General features: G+C 37.9%; 2 protein-coding genes and 1 long non-coding RNA gene across 6 annotated transcripts; 2 read left to right on the top strand and 1 right to left on the bottom strand.

Moving 5' to 3' along the window:
* Positions 1 to 398: 398 nt before the first annotated feature.
* On the top strand, positions 399 to 3,892 carry LOC106916210 (uncharacterized). Its single transcript, XM_014984347.2, has 2 exons — positions 399 to 554; positions 812 to 3,892. Exons 1-2 carry the CDS (start codon positions 430 to 432, stop codon positions 3,057 to 3,059), a joined length of 2,373 nt encoding a protein of 790 aa, XP_014839833.2. The 5' UTR covers positions 399 to 429; the 3' UTR covers positions 3,060 to 3,892.
* Positions 3,893 to 10,129: 6,237 nt separating this feature from the next.
* Positions 10,130 to 12,593, bottom strand: LOC148155952 (uncharacterized). Of its 4 annotated transcripts, none has more exons than XR_015764826.1 (6): positions 12,292 to 12,593; positions 11,177 to 11,265; positions 10,970 to 11,087; positions 10,726 to 10,793; positions 10,536 to 10,651; positions 10,130 to 10,436 (listed from the first exon to the last, which is right to left on the bottom strand). It is a non-coding gene; the product is annotated as an uncharacterized LOC148155952 (long non-coding RNA). The 4 variants fall into 4 exon arrangements; XR_015764824.1 differs by lacking the exon at positions 12,292 to 12,593 and adding an exon at positions 11,877 to 12,270 and having other exon boundaries at positions 11,177 to 11,286; XR_015764825.1 differs by lacking the exon at positions 12,292 to 12,593 and adding an exon at positions 11,877 to 12,269.
* Positions 12,594 to 13,404: 811 nt separating this feature from the next.
* dtwd2 (DTW motif tRNA-uridine aminocarboxypropyltransferase 2) lies at positions 13,405 to 16,582 on the top strand. The gene is made up of 6 exons (XM_014984343.2): positions 13,405 to 13,616; positions 13,948 to 14,038; positions 14,591 to 14,685; positions 14,777 to 14,975; positions 15,666 to 15,794; positions 15,903 to 16,582. Exons 1-6 carry the CDS (start codon positions 13,453 to 13,455, stop codon positions 16,080 to 16,082), a joined length of 858 nt encoding a protein of 285 aa, XP_014839829.1. The 5' UTR covers positions 13,405 to 13,452; the 3' UTR covers positions 16,083 to 16,582.
* The last annotated feature ends 263 nt before the right edge of the window (positions 16,583 to 16,845 follow it).

The raw sequence follows: 16,845 nt of genomic DNA on the forward strand, positions 1-16,845 counted from the left end.
TATTAAAAGCAAAATGAATATATTCAACACTCTTGTCTCTGTCAGACCCACAGACTGAGTCATGACACTGGATACAGGCCACCAGCACTAAAATAGACCAGTCAGGAGTGATAGGGATCACGCATTTTCTTTAAAATGCTGAATCATTTGTGTTCAGGTTGTTAAGATACTAAGCTTCCTCCCCACCTATCGCATAATAAAAATAAAATGCTAATATTTTACAAATCTACTGAATTATACACATTGAACAGATGGCAAGTGAGCTCCCCCAACATTCTGTAAATACTTTAGATGAAACACAGGAAGGCCGGTTTTCTATTTCAAGATTACGCTGAGCATGAAAACTCAACTTGAGCACACAGTGATCAACAGTGACAGTGTTGAAGTGTGCTGGGAAACTTAAGCAAATCCATCAAGATAGTCCATACAATGGATACATTGACAGAAGATTTAGCACGGTCTGATGTCGAAGCCGAAATGACGATGTTGGGGGCGGAAGATGCAGCAGAACAAAATGTTGAAGCAAGTGACGAAGTGGAGAACCTTCGAAACAGGTATTTTTTCTTTTAGAATGCAATTAGCTGAAACTGAACTGTTTTTATATGAAATACTTTAAAAACAATGAAGGAAATTGCATAGAAAGATAACTTATGTATGCATGAGTGCTGGATGGTTGCATGTAAAATACAATCTTTGTAGTGGAACATTGGCGCTTTCATTCAGGGACCAAAATAAATTGTGTGAAACTCAAGACTTACAAAGAAAGTCTCTGTTTTTGTTCCTGATTGTCACTTTGTGGACATGTCTTTAGTTTACGTGAGGCCGTCCACGATGACAGCGTCCGACCTAAAATGCAGTGCCTGCTGATGGATACCTCTTTCTCCATGGTGACAATGCAAGGCGAAGACAGCGGGATCGCATGGGAAACAACCGTGAGTCACTGTCCCACACCATGGACACCTGAAGCAGGAAGAGCGGGAGTTAGCACACCAGTTCCAGTCCAACTCGGAGCATCGGGATCTCAGCCTGCAGGAAAGATCATATTTGTCATGGACGAAGAGATGATCGCAAGACAGAGAAAACCTAAAGAAAGGGTGAACAATCAGAAGAGTAAAGCAGAAAGAGAGCAAGAACTGTGGGATGAAACCTTTGACAGCATCTCAGGGCGACCAGAGTTGGTAGAAGTGTCCCAGCCCAATGTAAAAACTGAAGCGGAAGGGGAACAAGAGGAGGTGACTGATCTTCTGGAGGGCAAGGAGCAGCATTTGTTCAGGATCGTGTCAGAAGGTTCAGAAATCCTCAACATTGTTGTCCCTCCCAAATTTGCCACCGTGGACGAAGAGGAGAGCAAGGAAATGGTGGACAACCTGTCATATCTGGAGGAGAGTCTTGTTCCCAAAACCAGTGCAGAGATTCAAGACAGTGACTTACCATTCTCAGCAGAACCTGGCGATCAGATTAAGGTTTTACCTCCTGCAGGTCCTGGTGCAATGGACCCACCAGGGGCTCCAGTGGCCAGACCTCCAGTGAGAGGAGTGACTGGGAATGTGGACTACTTTGAGGCGTTCTCTCTGATTGAGGCCCAGGCTCCAGGAAGTCCTGCTGTGATTCCACAAGGGCAGGAGGAGCCTGAGGCAAAAACAGCCGCTGGCAACCTGGATACTGAGAAACCAGTGGCACCTGAAGACCACACAACGACCAAAAGTGTGGACATTGACAAATCAGACACAGTAAGTTTAGAGGAAATAACCAGTGACCTTCTAGATGATGTCTTCTATGGAGGTACAGAAAGCTACGCTTTAAAAAGTGTGGACACTACTGATGAAGTTGGAGGAGCAAAAAGTCCGATATCTAGGCTTGCTTCCAAACCAAGTGGTTCATCTTTGTTCGGTAGCCAAGAAGACATCCTGACACCAATCTTCCTACCTGAAGGACCACCAAAAATCATTGACCAAATATTGCTGGAAGAGCCGAAAGCCATGGCTTTCCTTTACACTGACCTGTATGAGGAAGCATTGGGCAGTAGGAAAAAGGAGGAGGACACAGAAAGCATGACGTCTGAAAAGTCCTTCCATAGCAGGCATTCAGACCGAGAGGCCAGAGGTTATTTAGAGAAATTTGTCCTGATTGATGAGACTCCTGCGGTGGAGACAGAACAGCAAGAAAAAGAAATTTTTACATCAGAAGAATCTCGGACTCTACCTCAAGACATGTATGACTTTGAAGACATTCTTGCCAAGTCTGATAAAGGGAGGAAACACTCAGACGAAGTCACAGACTTCTTAAGATCTAGTGACAATTCTTCTCCCTGTGACATAGAGCCTTTCCCTCGATCCCTAGAAGAGGACGACATTCAAACAGCAAAGAGTAGCATCAAGACTCAAAAAAGCGTCTCAATAGCTACAGAAAAAGTGTCAGAAACCACAGTGGATCCTCTTGGCTTTTCAAGCTATGAGTTCCTGCCAGATGAACCAGACTGGGAGGATGTAGATGATGGTCCTACAGACCTAGACAGGAAATCTGTTGGAGGAGAAGAACTGGGAAGGCAAGAATCCAAGCTCAATAAACCAGATGTCCCTCCCAGGAGAAAGACGGCATCCTCTCCTAAATCATGCTTGGATCTAACACCTCTTACTCCGGTTGATATGATTACACAAGAGAAAGAGGAGGCTGGAGGAAAGGAGCACAGAGTGGAGGAAAAAGAGACAGCATCACCCGTAGAGACTGCTGACGAAGGGGATGGAAATGGAGAAGACATTGTGCCATCTGAATCTGAAGTTGCACAACTTGACAGGGATCCAGTTGAGTTGAAAACCGGGGCCCTGGAGAGTGAAAGCACAAAAGACTCTGATGAGATGACTGTCACAGACCCAAAACAAGGTGAAGAGGAAGAAACAAAACCGAGTGAAGATAGAAGTGAGAGTCAAGCAGCAACAACCGCTGCAGGACTCAAAGAAACAGATGTTGAGACAGAGGTTAAAACAGAGAAACAAGAAGACAAACCCACTACCACATCAGCTGATCCTGCTGTAAACAAAAGGCAGTGTGTAATACTTTAGTTTAGCCAATAGGTTACAATTTAAAACCCACTAATATGTTCTTTCACACAGTTCCTACAGGTTAACATCAGGGTGACCAGTCTGTGTGACACATAGAATAAGTGTGCTGTATTTTTTTATTGTGATTGGACTCTGCATTAACTCAAAATGAACAGTTGCTGTCACATTGATCCATTATTTTATGTTTCTCCAGGTGAACCCAGTCGCTGTAGCAATAATGCATGATTCACTAGTAGGGGGGAAAGGTTTGGGTCACGAGTGCCAATAATAATAATAATTTTAAAAAAAAGAACTGAGAGCACATGTGTGACGTCAAGGTGCACCTTTGACTAAAAATAAACCCATCTGGCTGCTATTATGACACCGCTTCTCCCCCTGCTTGTAAACAGCCATGCGACAAGTGTGTAATGCCTGCACATATTAATATTTGACGTGTCCATCTACCCTGTGTCTCATGTTATGAGGTGTTTTATTATGCGGAATTGAAATAAATTAACAATGTGTTCCTGTTCCGCTCCAGCACGATTCCTGCTGAGTCACAGTGCCCTCAAAATCATTTATTAAAAACATATTTTGTCAGAAACCTTTTCCTCATGCGTTGTTTTTCACAGACTGGATTCACACTGAAAATGCAGTAGCAGAAAGAATTTCCCTTTTCAGCATGTGAGGTTGTGTTGCAGACTAGATGGTGAATCTGGCTACAGCAGGAGTGTCAAACTCATTTCCATTTTGGGCCGTATCAAAAATCTGAACGCTCTTAAAGGACTGGTTGTGCCAGAATATGTTGATAAAACCAATTAAACTGTAAATATCAATAAATAGCTGTTCCACCATCATTTTGTGATTGTTTTAGTGGAAATTACAGATTGTGTGATGCCAATTTAGAAACGTTTGTAAGAAATGTTTATATTTGTGCTAATATATTGTGTTGAATGTGATTTTTTTTAAATTACTTGTATCAAATACGGACTTTAAAATCAAGTAAGGCTAAGGCAGTAGTCACTTAAACTCAATGTTTTTAACCAATTTTGAGAAAAAAATTGCAGCAAAATCAGAAAAAATGTAGAGGTTTGTTGATTTTGTGTGAATTTTGCAGATTTGTGACAAACTGGAAGGACTTATTGATGTAACTTGGAGTCTAGAGGGCCACATACAAAGCTACAGCGGGCCAGATTTGACCCCCGGGCCTTGAGTTTGACAGCTGTGGGCTACAGGAACCCTTGATCCTTTGGCTGCGCTGGACTTGCAGAGGACAAACACAAACAGACCTTAATGTACAAATGTATAAATAACATGTAAACAGGGTCTTAAAAAAAACTATTTATTTAGAGAGGAGCTAAGTTAGACAGCTAGAATAAGTAGGGCAGGGCCAAAGTTGGACCTGCCAACTGTGAATTCTTAGGTGGGTCTCAATAACTTGAAATATCTTTGAAAAGTTTCTATTTTAGTCATTTGATTCAAAAGCTGAAACTCTTGAGATTTACCACTTACTTTTTGTATTAGTCTTATGTTAAAATGTATTCCTGAAAAATAAATGTTCTCTTTTTTGACACATTTTGCTCCTTAACCCATTGGACACTGAATTGAAAATAGGCAATAGCTTTAGATTCATGCACAGTTTTAGTGCAAGAAATGTGAGCCTAGCTGAACCATAAGAGAGAAATTATTAAAATATGAACATAAATCCTTTTTTTTATTTGAAACATGAAATGTAAAGCTCAAAATACAACTTTGCGTTTTGGTATAGAGCAAATTGTGTGTCGTGGATGGAGATCGAGGAAGTCGCTGTTGAGCATTGTGTTACTTATTTGGTTTAAAGCAAAAATGGACTTTTAGCAGCTTTACGTCGTGTCATAATGCTTCTCTGTCATCAAAACATACCTGGGGTGTTGCTTTGACAACCCTCAACATCCTCTTCACAATACAGAGTGTCTTCAGTCAGAGGCTTCTTCAAATTAACTGTAGTACAGACAGCTACAAGAGATCTTTCCTGCCAACAGCCATCACCATCTACACCAACTCTTTGAAGAATTTCATTTAATGATTTACATTTAATTTTCCTTTGCAATTAAGTTATTTTTGAAGGGAATTTGAATATGCACTTCAAAAACATTGTAGTTATACATATTTACAAAAGAATGTAGTTTTTATTCTTTTTTATTTTATACATCTATATTTAAAATGTCAAGCAAAGTGTTATTACACTTTTTGGGTGCAGAAACTTGAATAAAGCTGATTCTGATTCCAGTTTTGTATCCAAACTTCTTTTCAAATTTGAATCTTTTAAACTGTTGTTGCCCAGGAAACCAGAAGCACCAGTCAGACTAAACAAATCAAATCAAACAACAAACTCACGAGGACGTATTGGACATCTGTCACTGCTGAACGGTGAGTTTGTTCCCTGTAGTTCAGAGTGGAAAATATCTGGGTGTAGCTTTGTGTTCTATGCGATCATGCTTTAAAAATATGAATAGTCAGGTAGCTGTACAATTATAGTTAAAACCGAAGTTGATTAAAGATGATTAATCATATTGAAGGAAGTACAGGGCGTGTTTTCGATTTCACTTTAGCCTCTATGTTTTTGAATTTTTTTTTTTCCTTCTTTTGGTCAAACTGGTTGTAAAACAAAATATGTTGACTTAAAAAAAAAAAAGCATATTTATAATTTTTCTGGAAATATACTGTAATCCTCTCTCTGATTTTGTTGCTTTGTTGTGCTTCAACCAGAGCTAGATCACAAATGGAGGACATCGAGGCGGATGACGAGAGCCACATGAGCGGCTTGGTGACGTCTGTACTAGAGGCGAATCCTTTGATTCTTTCTGACTTGAGTTCACACTGATAATGTAAACTGGTAGTTTAAGTTGGCTTAGAGAAAACACACACTTCTACAGACATCAGTACAGTGGTAGTGGAGAGCCAATGCAGTTTTCTCTGTAGTTTCAAAATGGAATTCTTTTCATCCATCATGAGAGATCAAGGCAAACAAAACTCAGTAGCTGCTGGAAGGGGCCCTGAAAACGTTCAGGGGCCCCTAGAAATGGTATAATTGTAACACAGAGCATAGATCCAAAGCTGTGGCGTTCATTTATAGAGAATGACAATGTTTTTAAATTGTATGTAATGCATTCAGCAGAGAAAAAAATGTGTGCATTTAGGATTTAATTAGGAAGTTTACTTTGTAAAAGTTTAAAGAGTCATCATGATAGTTTGATTGTTTTGTTACCATGACTACAATATGGTGTAATGTTTGTGTTTGAATTGGGTTTCTTCACAAATACATCACATCAAATAACCAATAATCATTGACTGATTTTAAACACGGTCAATAAACCTGGAATCCCTCTCACAGACTTCACCTTATTGTATTTAAACATGTTAGTGATGCTGAGGTTCTTAGTAGGAAGAGTTACAAGGGGGGGAGTTCTGTCTAAGGCCCCGTATTACCTCGGGCCGGCCCTGCATGAACAGCTGCTACGATGCGCATCTCTGAATCTACCTGGAATCCCCCGGTAGCCCCTGTGCCAGTCCGCCGATGCTTTGGGGACATTTTGATTCATTTAATTGTGGCATGTTTGGCTTTATGCTGCGGTTCTAATTAATGCTACAGTATTTTATGATGTTTATTTTGTGAACTCTAAATGTTCTGGGCCGAATCTTCCTTTAGCACTCGAGGTTCTGGAATAACTTTCATTCACAGCCGCTCACTTCCAGCCCAGATCCGTCAGCAGCGGCTTTAACCTGCCTGGTAGAAACATTAAGGAGAAGCAGAGCGAACAGAGAGCAGGTGGTACCGGGTGGTACCGGGTGGTACCGGGGCTTTAAGGTGCGTCGCGACTCGCAGTGACAGTCGCAGTACCGTGTCTTATATCAGGATGTCTGATATAAAGACAGACATTCTTTCTATCTGTCGGTGGGACCGACTCAGACCGCCTGTAGCGAACCGGGCATTTAGCAGCCTGATGAAGTTAAAGTCAGAAGTTTTCTCTGCAGCCGAAGCATTTCGGTGTTTAGGGGCGAGGCGGGTCTTTTCCCGCTATTGCGAGGACAATTACGAAATAGAAACAGTTTTTCTAACGTCAACATCAGACCTACGTTTTTATTCACAAACCAGTGTATGAAAAAAATATTCTTGCCCATAATTTGATAGTTACAGATCCGCCCCTCCTCCTCACCACCATGGACCCGGTGTCCGAACAACATGGAGGCTCTGAGACTCATTATTAGACTGAGGGCAGCCGGACTAGTTTATTTTGCTAAATTATTATATTTTGCAGCAGGAGAGAATGTTCATAGTGGAGTGTATTGATTTGTTATCTTAATATATATTACTTACAGAATACAGTATATTCTGTGGCGTAAAAGAGGATGTTACTGGCATTTCTCTCGTTTTTTTGTTCAAACTGGAGGTCATAAAGTTTCCTGTAGATTAAAATATGTTTATTGAGGTAATAAAATAAACTAACATTTTCGCAGTACTTCAGGTTGTCGTAACGTGCATAATGGATTAAACCACTGAAATTTTGCGATTCACTAACAGAAAATAATTGAAAATAGAATAATCTAAAAGATCAGAAAATGTATGAATAAGGATAAATTCAGTGCCATTAAAAAAAAAAGTTAGACTTGAGACGTTTGAAAAATAAATGAATATCTCTCCAGGTTTTAGAGTTCCATAAATGTGAATAAAAAGATTTTACAAACAAAGATGAATTACTTCAGAGAAAATAAGTCAGTCTCAAATGGATTGGGTGTTGGGTTTCTTCTGTCAATCTGCAATGATGATGCTTGACTCTTGTCATGGAGCATTAATGTAACTCAAAATGAGTCGATGAAAATTCAGTTCAGTTCAATAGAGTTCATATTTCATAAAACATTCCTAAGTTTTACGGTCATATTCAGTCAATAAGAATATGTTTCCAATGAGGCCTATTTATCAAATTATTAAAGATACTTTTCATTTATCCAGTATTTCTCAACTAAAATTAATTTGTTTTATTTGTATGATGTAGTATTTTAAATGTCATGTTTATTTAGCTACAAACAGAAAATCTTCAGTTACCAGAAACAAAGGCTTGAAAACATCAGTTTATATGGAACTAATCTAATGTGTTTTGTTCAGTGATGGAGTTATTGAAATAAATAAACTTTTTAAAGAATAATTTATTGATTTGAATGTATAATTGTTGTACACTTCATAGTACATCTTATATCTCAGCTCTGAGTAACATGTAGACAGTTGTTTATGTGTTAGAAAATTACTAAAAAGCACAAATTGCTGTACTGATGAGATTACGCTGCCCCTGCAGGTCAAAACAGGTCGGTGCAGTGGTGGCAACACGTTTAGACTTTTTAATGGGAATTAAATTGGCTTACAAAGAGCCTCAGTCACTCCTCAAAATTAAAACAAGAAGATTAAATAAATGTTTAATATTTAATGTACTTCATTTTTATTATCACAACTATGACCTAAAGCAGCGGTAACAAATAGACCATTAAAAATCAGAAATATGTTGTTTCCATCATCAGGATGAAACTAAAACAGTTTAATAATTTAAAATATGTCTAGATCCTTCAGAATAGATTCTCACTGTCAGTTACTTTTCCACTGGTTAGTCTTCCAGATTAGCAAAGCTACGGTCACGACTCCCAAAGCTAAAGAGACTCCAGTCACATCAAGTCCGATCTTCAGAGCATCTTCTACCTGGAAATGAGGAGAAAGGAACAGATCAATCCAACAGATTTGGAGAAACGTTTGACTCCCTTCTAACAGTCTGACTTTTAATCACCTGACAGAGACTTCAGTGTATTCTATTTACTTTATGTGATATAAACCGACACAAAAACACAATTCTACAGTATTGTCTACTTTCTAAATATGTTATTAGACTATAAATCAGACGAAAATAACTTACAAGTAACTTTTCAGCAAGATATATGAGTTTGTTTTAAGTGTTAGTTCTACCAGCAGACATTTTTTTCTATGTTGTAAGTGAAACAAATCTAATACTTTTTCATCAAGGAAGTTGACAAGCTCCTATATTTTGTTGATAAGTTACTTGTAAGTTAGTTTTGTCTTATTTCAACTGTTCTAAGATATTTGCAGTAGAAGGTTGGCCAGGACTTTGTGTTTTTGTAGTGAGGACTTCATGGATGGCTTTAGACAAAATCTCTCATTCTGTTCAAACAGTTCAGTCCATGTTTGAAAAGTCTCATGTTTTCACTGACAGTAAATGTCTTAGTAAGTCTTTAACTGTGTTTAAATCTCATTTTAAGTTTGACTACTCTACGTTTCCAGAGCATTTACAGCAGAGATGTCAAACTCATTTTTATTTTGGGCCAAATCAAAAGTCTGAATGTTCTTAAAGGGCCGGTTGTGCCAGAAGGTATTGAAAAAACCCATTAAACTGTTAAAATATCAATTAACAACTGTTTGTTTCAGTCTTAAATAATATTGAACATCTTTTCACATTGAACAGTCCATCAAGGAGTTTGTGATTTTTTTTTGTATTTTCTTTTGCAATTAGAATCACAGATTTCGTGGTAATTTAGAAATATTTGGAAGAAATTTTAACAATATTTGCGCTACTGTATGATGTTAAGTGTGACTTTTTATTAAGTGCCGCATCAATCAGGTACTGCAACTTGACATCAGGTATGGCTGAGGCAGCAGTCACTTAAACTCAGTCAAATTTGTAAAACACTTTACTGCAATTTTTAGGAAAACGTTGTTGACAAAGAAAAATTATTAAAAAAAATTGGTGTGCATTCACAGTAAAAACTGCTGGGTTAAAAATAACCCAATACGTAACCCAGCGCTGGGTCAAATATGGACCGACCCAACGCTGGGTTGTTTTAACCCAACTGGGTTGGGTTGAGGGTTTGACCCAGCACATTGGGTCATGGCAACTAACCAAACGTTGGGTTAAATTGACTTGTTTAAATTGGTTAAACTGACCCAAAATTGGGTTGAAATTCATAACCCAACACAAGGGTTATTATACCACTATAGTTGGGTTAAAAAAAATTATTTTAAATTTCACTATATAAAAACAGGATTAAAAGACATATGAATTTAAAGCTTCTTTTATTTCCACATGATACATATATAGAGCCAGCAATTTCATTTACAAAAGTTACAAAACATAAGTAGTTAAATCACTTCAATTCATTTGGCTACAACTCCAGAAGTATCTGTTACTCCATATTAGAAAACATTTAATGAAAAAAAGTCTGTTTTAAAGCAAACTACAAGTAAACCTTTCAGCCATTAAACAAGGAGCATTTTTAACGACACTTTAGCATTTTGCCTGTCTCCCTGCATGAGGACATACAGGTTGTCACATTTTGTAGATGCACCACCAGGTTTGTCCCAACCTGATGGAGAGAGAAGACAGAAAATAACAGGCCATTAGTGATGAACTTATATAAACAGCAAACAATTTGAGCATGATTCAGAGATGAATGTTGACTTACAGGCTGGATATCAATGAAACCCTCTGAACTTCCAGGTTGATGGATCTGAAACTCTTCTCCCAAATGTGTAAGTAGGGAGGAGAACTGGCAGCAGCTGCAGGGCTACATCATCTTGTCTGCATGGGAAACATAAGCTTGTGTTAAAATGTTAAATGTTAACAGTTTATAAACATCTCTTGAGCTTCAATACCTTAAGGGAGAAAATTCATGTTGTTGAGAAGACGGCCGCTCCTTTCTCTTCTTGGCCATACAAAAGATCTTCGTTGAGAACAAGAGAGAGAAGCACAAAAACAGGCCTTTAGTGAATTTAAAGGTAAAGGGCTACATTCTCAAAAACTAATTTCTGACTGATTCTAGTTTAACACAAAACCTCACTATTGAATGTGATGCACTTAAACAATCTGAGCATTATTCAGAGATGAAGGTTGACTTACAGGCTGGATATCAATGAAAACATCTGAATTTCCAGGTTGATGGATCTGAAACTTCTCCCAAATTAGTAAGGTGGAGCAGGAAGGGGTACTGGCAGCAGCTGCAGGACTACATCATCTTCTGTATCAAACATAAGTTAGTGTTAAAATGTTACAGTAACTAAAAAGCATGACAACATTTTAGAGAACATTTCTTCTGAGCTTCAATACCTTGAGGGAGCAGACTCATGTTCTTGGTCATGCAGAAGGTCTTCGTTGAGAACGAGGAGTTTGGGTTTCGCTTAATTCTCCTGAAGATCCTGGATGTAAAATTACAAAATCTATCAGAAAAGACAAAATCACAAATCAAACTTTAATGACTGAATTAAATCTTATAGCTGTCTCAACTGCAAATAACTTGTAATTAGCCAGCAATTTCAAATGTTCAGAGTAATTTTATGTTCCTAAAAATAAATATAGCACTTAATAAAATAAAATGACATATAATTTAATTTAGAAGTAAAACTTAACACAAACTTAGTGCTGAATAACTTTCAGCACCAACTTTAAATAAATGTATTTGTAATTAATACCGTAGTAACAATAATAATAAAATGAGCAAACATTAACATTAGATATTGTCTTAGTTTTGCTTTTAATTCGTTGCCTAAAACCAGCGGGAGTTTGAAAGCAATGTGCCGGGAGACGGTCGTTCTCTCTCGGCTTAACGAGCCGCTCCGCCCGGTCAACTGACAGAGGGCGAGACGAGCCGGCGGCTGGAGGGGAGCGATAAGTGCGAACACGTCCGAGCATGTTTGTAATTAAGCTATATGTTAATAAACCGAGCGCATAATTCAGGTTTACACAACTAATTTATCGCCTAATAACTTTGCAAAAGTTATTTTATTTTCAAAAAGCATAATATACCCACATTATTAAAGCTCTGCTCGCTCTCCTCCGCCATTACTGCTGGTGTTCGAACACGTAGCCTCAGCCCGCTAAGGATGCGCGCGCATATTGCAAAAATCAGGGGACAAACCGTCAACTACCTTTTCTTTTAAAACTAAATCGATTTTTAAAAATTTGACTATGTTAAGTTACGAACAAATATGATTGAGGTTATATTAAAAACTGAATTTAATTTACTTGACAAATTGTGCCCTTCCCCTTCATCAATTTTTTCCCCAACATCCGTATTGTAGCAACACCGAAGCTCTTTGTCAGAGGAACCTACCGTAATAAACATTTTAAATAACCATAAAAATAAATATCAAACATGTTTGAAATAAATTCAATTTATGTATAAAATTCTATAAACGTTGAAACTTTATCTTCTTTTTACTTACCATGTCTTATTTCAAAGTAGAGGAGAAGTCCGTTATGCAATGTTCACAGTCATGTTGAAAATGGAGGCTTGTGAAGAGGGGCGTGGCTTCTTCCAAGTTTCATCTTTAACCCAACCGTTTGGGTAAATCTACCCACCCAACTCCTGGCCCAACAGAAGTGTGCAAGATGTAGACTTCCGATAAATTTCTGACCCAACTCATGAGTTATGAATTTTGACCCAATATTTGGTCAAACTAACCCAACCTATGACCCAACAGCTTCAACCCAGAAATTGGGTTATGAAAATAACCCAGCATTTTTTACTGTGTTTATATTAAGGCCCCAATACTCAAATTCATCGAAATAAAATCCAGAGCACCAAAAATCAGAAAACAATAAAAGAGATCCCACAGACGAGACCAAATAAAATTTCCAGTGCTTCAATCGGAGATGAAGGCTGGATTGGTGCTAAATGATCCCAACTTCATTTTTAAATTCAAGTTAATTTTGGAAATCTAGGTATCATAACCATAACCATGTCAATGCACTTTATTAATCTGTGAAATAAATCTCTCTAAAATGCAAGTTACATTTTCCTTTTGCAACTGTGGTTAGAGAAATAAAGCGAGTTTACGATAATATAACAAAACCATGACTGTAAGGTTAATTCGTCACTTTATTTCGCTTTGGGATTGGGATCAAAAAAGTATTTTTGAATTTGAATTAAATTACCCTCGAGAGAGTATGTCTCATCCCGGCCAAACCCCAAGCATAATATCCCCAGTATAAACAATGACTTGTTGGACATTAAATGTATTTTTAGAATCACCTGTACAATTACGTCGCAGAAAACCAGCTCCATAACAATCACTACCTTACTAGTTTATTAATTTCTACACCGGAAATTCTTGCTTGACGCTGTTGTCCTTCACTGGAGCGCGTGTGATGCATTCCGGTCACATCAGAATATTTGCTCTTCAATTAGTGTAAAATACAGAAAAATACCATGAACATCGAATTTAAACCAGCAACCTCTTAATTTAACAATATTATGTGTTTATTTAAGATCCAATAGATTTAATCCGGCACATTTTACAAGAAATTTTTGATTTTACGGTGGAAATTTAAATTTCCGAGTTACGCGAACGCAACATCGAGGTTAGCTAGTGGCTAACACCGCAATGGACAATGGTCCTTGTGTGTGCTCTCCTGTCAGCCTGGAGGAAAACGGACTTCCAGCCTGTGACGGTTCTTACGCAGACGACGAGTTAGTGGACGCCTTCGGAGACCTGGCTACCCTCCCGGTTGAAGTTGAGGAAAGAAGACCGACCTGTTTGCGCTGCCGGTGAGCTGAATGAGAGCGAAGCTAACGCTAGCTAGCCTAGTTTGAGTTAACGAGAATCTGAACGAGATGCTGTAAGAAAATTTTTTATATATATATACATATATATATATATATATATATATATATATATATATATATATATCTCCATCCATCCATCCATCCTTCCTCTTGTTCTACTTTGTATTTCTGGCATGCTTTAATGAGGGAACAGATTTATATCGTTTCAGAAAAAGCTGACGACCAGCTGAAAACAGAGAGATGGGGGCGTTAGACGGGGGAAATAACTGGGCAATCAGAGCTTCACGTCTTCAACTTTCCTCCCATGTTGTAGTCGCCCTCAGAAGGTGTGTCTCTGTCCCTTTCTCCCGCAACAACCACTGGAGGTGTCCACATGTCTGTACGTAGTGCAGCATCCTGCAGAGGTGAGTCAGTAAATCTAACTCCAGTCTGTTTATCTTTGGTTCTGTCAGAAGCTTTAAATGGTAATATGTCTTATTGGCTAATTCTCTGAAATATATGTTATTAATATTTGTTTAGGTGATAGACTAACAGAAATTAGTGCAAAATGATGAATTATAAACTGTGTATAGTGGGGAAAAAATGCTGCTCATTACTTGGTAATGGGAGCATCATTCTGTGGGGATGTATTCTGAGAATGGCCTAGTCAAATTTTTTTCCAAGTAAGAATCTGCAGCAAGATTTGGAGACACGCTGTTCACACCTGCTCTCCTTTTAGCTTGAGCTGTTTTGCAAAGTAGAACTGGTAAAGTTAAAATTATGATTGAAGTGTAAGAAAATATGAAGAAGCTACAAAAGTGTATCTCTACAAACCCAGTTCATATTGTAGTTGAAGACCTGGTACATCCTTCGGTTATTGAGATGTTTTATGTTTTTTTCAATTTTTCTTAAATTGGACGTACCAGATTGTAATATCAGAGTCGCTGATGTCATCCATTTTTGTGTTCTGCTCGCAGGAAAGCCGAGTACTTCGGACTGTCCCTCTTCTTGCTGCTTGTTTGCCACAGGGGAAATGCAACGTTATAGTAGGAAGGCGGTTTAATGAGGAAAAGTAAGTTGGCTGCATTTTATTAGCCCAAACGTTCCCCCCCAGAAAAATCGTTAAAACTGCTCATTTGTTTTCTTAATCGTTCCGCACTCAGACATCCAGAGCTAGCCGCCGTGTGTCGGGATGACAGAACGCTCATCCTGTACCCCGGACCTAAATCCCAGAACCTGGAGGAGTTGGCGCAACGCCTGGAGATCTCCGCCGTGAAGCACAATGTGATCATTATAGACGGCACGTGGAGCCAGGCTAAAAACATGTTCCTGAAAAACAGCATGTTCCACCTGCCCAAACAGGTGTGTGCAACTTTGTTGATATAGTTGTAAAAGTACAGTGGCTTTTGCAGAAACAATTAAGTTGACATTTCAGTGCAGCCCATCCAAAGAAAGAAAGAAAAGACAAACAAACAAAGTAAGACATGGGTAGACGGGTGCTCTCTGGATAAATAGAGCGGTTTTATCAAATATCCTACTCTAAGATGTAATAATTCCCAAAAATAGCCAAAGTTTACAGAGCTATCAATTAGTTCTAAGATAGAGGTGTCTATATAAATGAAAACTAACTTAAAAAAAATACAGTGTGTTTGTGTGTGTGCGAGAGAGACCAACAATAATTTCAAAACAATCAAAATGTGATTTTAGAGTTAACATTTGAAACAATTTCCAGCATCATTATGCTAGATGATTAGCATTTGTCAGTTTGTTCATTTTGTGAAAAAAAGCTTGATTTTTTTTTTTTTTTTTTTACTCAAATCATTGTTAGTGATTTAAATATATCTATATATTATATACAGTTCATTGCTTTTACGACAGGCCGTCCTGTCAGTGGTCATATCATGAATTATAAATCTGATTTTGCTGGCATTAATATGCAGTGTGAAACTACTTTACAGAGGTAACTGAATTTCATTAAGGAGTGTGTTTTTAATTCGCACTACAACAGGGCTATTGGTGACTGTATCGATTCCTTCTGCTTTGATTTATCAGGTCCAGCTTAACAGGAATCTGTCAAGCCAGTACGTGATCCGGACTCAGCCCTCCAACATCTGTCTGTCCACGCTGGAATGCGCCGCCGTGGCCTTGTCGGTCCTAGAGAAGAACGATGAGATCCAAGAGGTGAGTCAGTTGATAACTGAGCTAATATTTCCTTTTCTTTCTTAAAAAATAAATTTAAATATTTGTTAAGTCTTTATGTTTAATTGAAATGTTTTTTTTCATTCTCAGATATTACTGAGGCCTCTGAAAGCCCTGTGCTCCTTCCAGCTGCAACACGGCGCTCAGGTCCACCACAGCAAAGAGCATCTACTTCGAAACGGCATGTATGACAAACCCATGCCGAAAAACAAGCGCAAGATCAAAAGGATGGAGAAACTAATGACGGACCACAACGTCTGTCCAAGATGAGGACTAGGCTGGCGACCGAGCGCAGAGAGCCATCTGTGAAATATTTTTGCACACATTTTGTTTAAATAATGTAGGACTGCATCACCTGGGTACAGGTGTGCAAATAACTGGATTTAAAAAAAAGAAGCTTTTTAAGCTACTTATTTCATGTTGGTGATTTAATTTATGTCATTATTCATTTTAAATAAATGACTTAAGTTCTACTTAAAGAATCGTGTTTTCCAGTAAATCAGGTTTTTAGTTGTTTTTTTCTTTCTTTTTCTAGAAATTGTTCCAGATTATAATATTATTTAATACAAACCATGTAATGCTGTTGTGTATTATGGTAGTCTCTCCTCTACAAGGGCTTATTCGTTTATTGTTTTTGCAAAGCGAAGTCTTAAAAGGAATGTATTTAAATACCAAAGCTGTACAAACATTCGTTTTTCTTTTCGGTGGTCAGTTTACTGCCTGAAAATGTAAATAGGTCACTTGTAAATAAAACCTCTTTGATCTCTAAAGTTGTTTCAGTTTTTCATTTTATAAGACTTGCTGAATTCCAAACTGTTTTTTTAATTATTTTAATTACCAGATTATTTTTTTTCATCAACAGTAAATATATCTGATGGAGAAATACCTAGATGCAAAAGAGACAATAAAAATCACCTTTATTCTGATTAGAGCAACATTTTAATGTTGAATATTAGGATAAATGGGATAATTATAGAAATATATTTGTCAGTAAAAGATGTGTAGCAGGAAATTACCCATAATCCAATGAAAA

Source organism: Poecilia mexicana, unplaced genomic scaffold (assembly GCF_051168715.1).
Source record: "Poecilia mexicana isolate PSO_F unplaced genomic scaffold, ASM5116871v1 scaffold_12, whole genome shotgun sequence".
NCBI classification, from domain to species: domain Eukaryota; kingdom Metazoa; phylum Chordata; class Actinopteri; order Cyprinodontiformes; family Poeciliidae; genus Poecilia; species Poecilia mexicana.